Source organism: Verticillium alfalfae, genomic scaffold (genome assembly GCF_000150825.1).
Source record: "Verticillium alfalfae VaMs.102 supercont1.1 genomic scaffold, whole genome shotgun sequence".
Lineage (NCBI taxonomy): Eukaryota > Fungi > Ascomycota > Sordariomycetes > Glomerellales > Plectosphaerellaceae > Verticillium > Verticillium alfalfae.
Window position 1 is genome coordinate 458,093 of NW_003315038.1, and position 4,922 is coordinate 463,014.

At 59.2% G+C, this 4,922-nt stretch overlaps 2 protein-coding genes across 2 annotated transcripts in view; one reads left to right on the forward strand and one right to left on the reverse strand.

Moving 5' to 3' along the window:
• Positions 1–57: 57 nt before the first annotated feature.
• Positions 58–1,456, reverse strand: VDBG_00149 (serine/threonine-protein kinase; the record flags this gene model as incomplete). Its single annotated transcript, XM_003008422.1, has 3 exons — positions 58–1,023; positions 1,086–1,253; positions 1,313–1,456. The coding sequence occupies 3 exons, from the start codon at positions 1,454–1,456 to the stop codon at positions 58–60; spliced, it is 1,278 nt and encodes a 425-aa protein (XP_003008468.1).
• Positions 1,457–2,979: 1,523 nt separating this feature from the next.
• Positions 2,980–4,922, forward strand: part of VDBG_00150 (cytokinesis protein Cyk3) — a gene marked incomplete at both ends in the record, with an annotated part of 4,087 nt that continues 2,144 nt past the window's right edge. Inside the window, 2 exons of the mRNA XM_003008423.1 lie at positions 2,980–3,054; positions 3,123–4,801. Of these exons, the coding sequence (XP_003008469.1) occupies positions 2,980–3,054; positions 3,123–4,801 (1,754 nt within the window). The remainder of the gene's footprint in view (positions 3,055–3,122; positions 4,802–4,922) is intronic.

A 4,922-nucleotide genomic window follows, 5' to 3' on the forward strand; every position in this document is an offset into this window, starting at 1 on the left:
CCATGATGCTGGGTGGTCGGTTCTCGTTGTGGGCGCGTCTTCGGCGGGGCGATCCGTTCAGGTGACCAGACGTCGAGCTGTCAGAAGGAACACGCGGAATAGGCGCATTGTAGGTCCCGAATTGCCATATGACATGTCGGGTTGCAATGGGCGTCTGGCGACGGTGGAACGTGGCGATCCATTCGTCTGGGTGTGGCTGACAGAGGGCTGGCGGCGGGCTGTCGTCTTGCGCATGGTCTGAGGCGCTGGTGATGAAGGGCCGAGAGGGCCATCCTTGAGATCGAGCTTGCGCATGGCTTCTTCAGTCGAGAAGATGGACGAAGGCTTGCGAGACTTGACTGTGGGCCTCTTGGGCATGACTGACTTGACCGTGTCAAACACCCACTCGTCTGCGTCGTCCTTGGGAGAGATTGTGTTGAGAGTCTCTTGATAGAAGATTGGGTGGGACTTGCGCTGCTGGTTGACATCCCACATCTGCCTCCGCTGAATGAGCTCTTGAAGAGCCTCGACCTTGCCGGCGGAGCGGATGAAGCGGTGCTTCAGCAGCTCCTTGGCGGTGGGTCGGCGCTCTGTGTCCTTGACCAGACACTGCGCGATGAAGTCTTTGAATTCGCGGCTAAAGTTGCCCTCAAGCCGGGGAGGCGAGTTCTTGGGAATGTGGAAGAGGACCTTCATGGGGTGAATGTGGGCCAGGGGTGGCTCGCCGTTGGCCATCTCCATGGCCGTGATACCCAGGGACCAGATGTCGGCCTTGAAGCCGTATCCATCCTGCTGGATGACCTCGGGTGCCATCCAGAAAGGCGTGCCGACAAAGGTATTTCGTTGCGACTTGATGTTGGTCAATTGTGCGGCAACACCAAAGTCGGCGAGCTTGACCTTGCCGACCTCGGACAGGAGAACATTGGCAGCCTTGATGTCTCGGTGAATCTTGCCCTCAGCGTGCAGGTATTCGAGACCGCGCAGAAGCTCGCGGCAGATGATGGCGATGTGGCCTTCGGAAAAGTTGTCTGGTTTGAGCTGAGTCTGTCAGTACAAGAGGGAAAGAGAGAACAAAAAAAGCGATAATAAGTAGACTTCAAACTCACGAGATCCAAGCAAGAGCCTCCACCAAGGAACTCCATGACGATCCACAGCTTGTGGCCTCGGAGGAAGCTGCCTTTGTATTGTGTAACGAAGGAACTGGCGCAGGTGCTGAGCACAGCGATCTCGCCCTGGATTTCTTGGATATCATCTTCGCTGGATTCGAGATCGATCTAAAGACTATGGATCAGCCATGCCCGCAGTGGAAGGAAGGAAATGGTGGTTGACGTACATGCTTGATGGCGACGGTCTCACCGGTAGCCTTCTCAATGGCCTTGTAGACAACACCAAAACTGCCACGACCCAGCTCCTCGAGAACCTGGTAGTGCTCAGCGACGCCCTCGTCAGGCATTGTGTTCATCCTCCTGGTCGTCATTTTGGGCAATATGTGGTGGAGGTGGAGGTTCGGTCGATGAGAACCTTTTTTTAGAGGTCAATGAATGTAGAGAGAGAGGCAAACCTCGGTCGCACAGGCAGCTGGCTTTGACGCAACAGCAATTGGCGGGGTTGCTCGGCTTGAGGTTGTAGAGATGGTCGAGCGAAAGATGGTTGCTATGGGCCTGGCAGTGGACGAGGTTGTTTTAATGGAAGGGAATCCAGGCTTCCCAGGTTCGAGGACCGGGTTCAGCACAGGTGGACTGGGACGTTCTGGTTGTCCGGGAGAGCGAGCAGGGACCCTGCAGTCGGCGTGTCGGATCTGAGGTTTGGCGGGTGCATGTGCTGGGACAACGGCCGGGGGGGGGAGACGGTTTGATGGAAGCTTGGGCCCTTTGTTTACTTTGCTTCCGTTCTGGTATAGCTCTGACGTCCGCGCTTTCTCTGGGAGGGGCGATCGTGCGCTGTGCTGTGCTGTGTCTTGTGGGACGGGACAGCAAGCAGGCCCTGGCCCAAAGGAAAGGGGAGGAAAAAAGAAAGAGGTGATTCACGACAGTGCAAAAACGAGCAAAAAGGGTGTGCAGGAGCGATATATCATGGAGTTGACTGCTTCGGGGCCTGCCACAGATAAAGGCGGCCACGCTGCAGAGACCAGACGGCCTTGATGCAGACCCCTATGGATGACAGATGGTCATTTACATTCCAGTCGAATGCAACGGTCCAATTGCTGGCATCCAAGCGGCCCATTTCCATAGGGCACTCACTCAACTCTGCACCATCGCTGCTGGTGCACTTGCATCGTGCTGCTGGGTAGCGCCCACATACCACACATCCTTGGAAGAAACCGGGGGTGGGGCCTGCTCCGAGGCCTGGGGCCTGCCACCTGCCGGCCAACCGCCCAGTAACGAAGAGCGCGCTAACGTGGACACCGACACATCAGAAACCGTCGCCCCGTCAACGAGCCCCTCTGTTTGTTGGCAGCAGCGCCCAGCAAGAAGAGGCAGGATCAGAGCATGGTCAGAGCGAACCGGGCACAGCACTCGTAGCTCATAGCATCAGCCTCGTCCCCGTGCCCATCTCCATCACATCCCCCCCCCCCTCTTCGTTTCGCTTGCTCATCTAATTCCACGACACCGCCAAACCTTCTCTTTCTGGCATTGGCACCGTCGCGTCAGAGGTTGTATATCCCACTTTGCTCATACCTGGCCTGCCTACATACCACACTGGTCGGGTTTCTACGTCGACAGGGTCGTCGTGACGCTCGCCCTTTGCGCAGCCTGTCTCTTCCTCTCGACCGTTTGGCAGTTATGCTTGCTGTAGTGTATTGCGACTGTTGAATCTTTCGCTGCCTCTCCGGTCGCACGCTGTTGCTCTTCACCGCTTCGCCCATTGCGGCCTCACCGACATTTCTACCACGTTGGGCTGCCATCGAGAACAGGCCACGCCTAAAATCAACAACCATCATCTCGCCAACTCCCCTCTGAGGAGGTCGCGAGAGATCCTTCTCTCCATCAGCTCCCCGAGATGGTGCCCGCACCGCCGCCGCTGCCCACGCAGTTTCCCTGCTGGTGCCGCGCAGTCTACTCCTGGGGAGGCGAGGTCTGTTCGAGACCTGTGCACGGCGCCCTGCTGTCTTGTAGCTCTTGATTGCTAATACGTCAGCCCAGTCGAAACGCGACCTTGGCTTCATCGAAGGCGATTTGATCGAATGCCTCAACGCCGGAGACGGCTCTTGGTGGACGGGCAAGCTATGGCGCGACAGGAGGACCGTAGGCGTCTTCCCCTCCAACTTTGTCGAACTACTACCGCCCAACTTCCGCCCGACGACGAGATCCGTCAGCCCGTTGCCCGACAACACGCCCAGTCCCAAGCCTGTGCCCCAGAAATCCAAGACGTTCCGCAAGCCCTTCGAGGCATACGCCAAAGCGCCTCACTACACGACGGCGAAGCAGCCAGAGGTCGTCCGAGAGAGCCCGCACGCGCGCGCCCGTGACAACTCGGCCAGCTCGTACCAGCCTCCCGCCCACCTTGGCCGATCCCCATCGCCAGCGCCGCCGCTGCAGCATCACAGCAGCTACGACGCCAGAGCGCCGTCGCCTGCCCCTCATCAGCAGTACGGCAGCTACAATTCACGCGCGCCTTCACCAGCGCCACCGCCCCAACAGCAGCATCGCTACGACTACAGAGCTGCCTCACCCGCACCTCCCCAGCAGAGGAGCTATGACTTCAGAGCCGCCTCGCCGGCACCCCCTCAACCGAGGAGCTACGACTTCCGCGCTGCTTCACCAGCGCCACCTCCCCAGAGGAATCATGACTTCCGAGCTGCTTCCCCCGCTCCTCCTCAACAACAACATCATAGGAACGACTTCCGGGCAGCATCACCAGCCCCACCGCATCACGTTGGCTACGGATCGCGAGCGCCCTCGCCTGCCCCGCCGCAAGCTTATCAGCAGCACCCAAGAGCCCTCTCGCCAGCACCTCCGCCACAGGACTATCACAGGGCTGCATCTCCTGCACCACCGCCTCCGTCACACCATCACCACGGCAGCTATGGATCTCGCGCGCCATCTCCTGCGCCTTCGTTCGGATACAACCACCACTCGCGAGCTCCGTCCCCGGCCCCGCCTCTGGCACGCAGTGTGTCACCGGTTCCTTCTTTCATCGACACGTATCACAAGGAGACGTATGATGAGCCAGCACGCCAAGATTCACCGCCGCCGCCGCCTCCACCGCCCCATCGTCACGTCAATGCCTCCCGCAACAGCTTTCACCCCAGCCAAGAACCACGGTACGCCGGCGGTGGGAGGCAAGGCTCGAACCTCTCCTATGAGCACCGCCAAGACGGGCTCCAGACCCCTCGAATGCCTTCACCCTGCCCTCCGTCACCTGGTGGCAGCCACATGACGCCGTCCCCTCTCCGGGAAGCCATGGATGGTGTCATTGAGCAGCTTGATGCCTTGGGTATGCCCAGGGACACAAGGACCCCCGAACCCGCACCGCTTGATCCCTGGTCTCCGGAGTGCTTTGACATGGTCAGCCACCGTGCAAGAAACAAGGCGGCTCAGCGGCCCCAGACGTCCATGGGACTGGGTCATCAAGATGAGGGCTACGAGACCTGGAGCGGAGGATCCTCGCAGGAGGCATCTTACCAGAACGGCCAGCGAGAGGATGCACACGACGCGGCCCAGCTCAGCAACTATGTCGAACGTATGGAAACTCGACTCCAAGGCTTGCAGCACAGCAACAGCACAACCAGTCACGATGAGCCCCCGCCCCCGCCACCAAAGGGCAACCTATATCAGCGACCAAAGTCATCCATGGCGAGGCTCCTGCCCCGGAGAAGAAAGTGCGGACTCGAAAGTCAGCTTACGATGTTGGTCGAAATGTCCTAGCCGCTCCTTTACACCAAGACTAACTCCACGAGCGCATCTTCCGGTAACAGAGCGCGACGACGCAAGCACGAATAG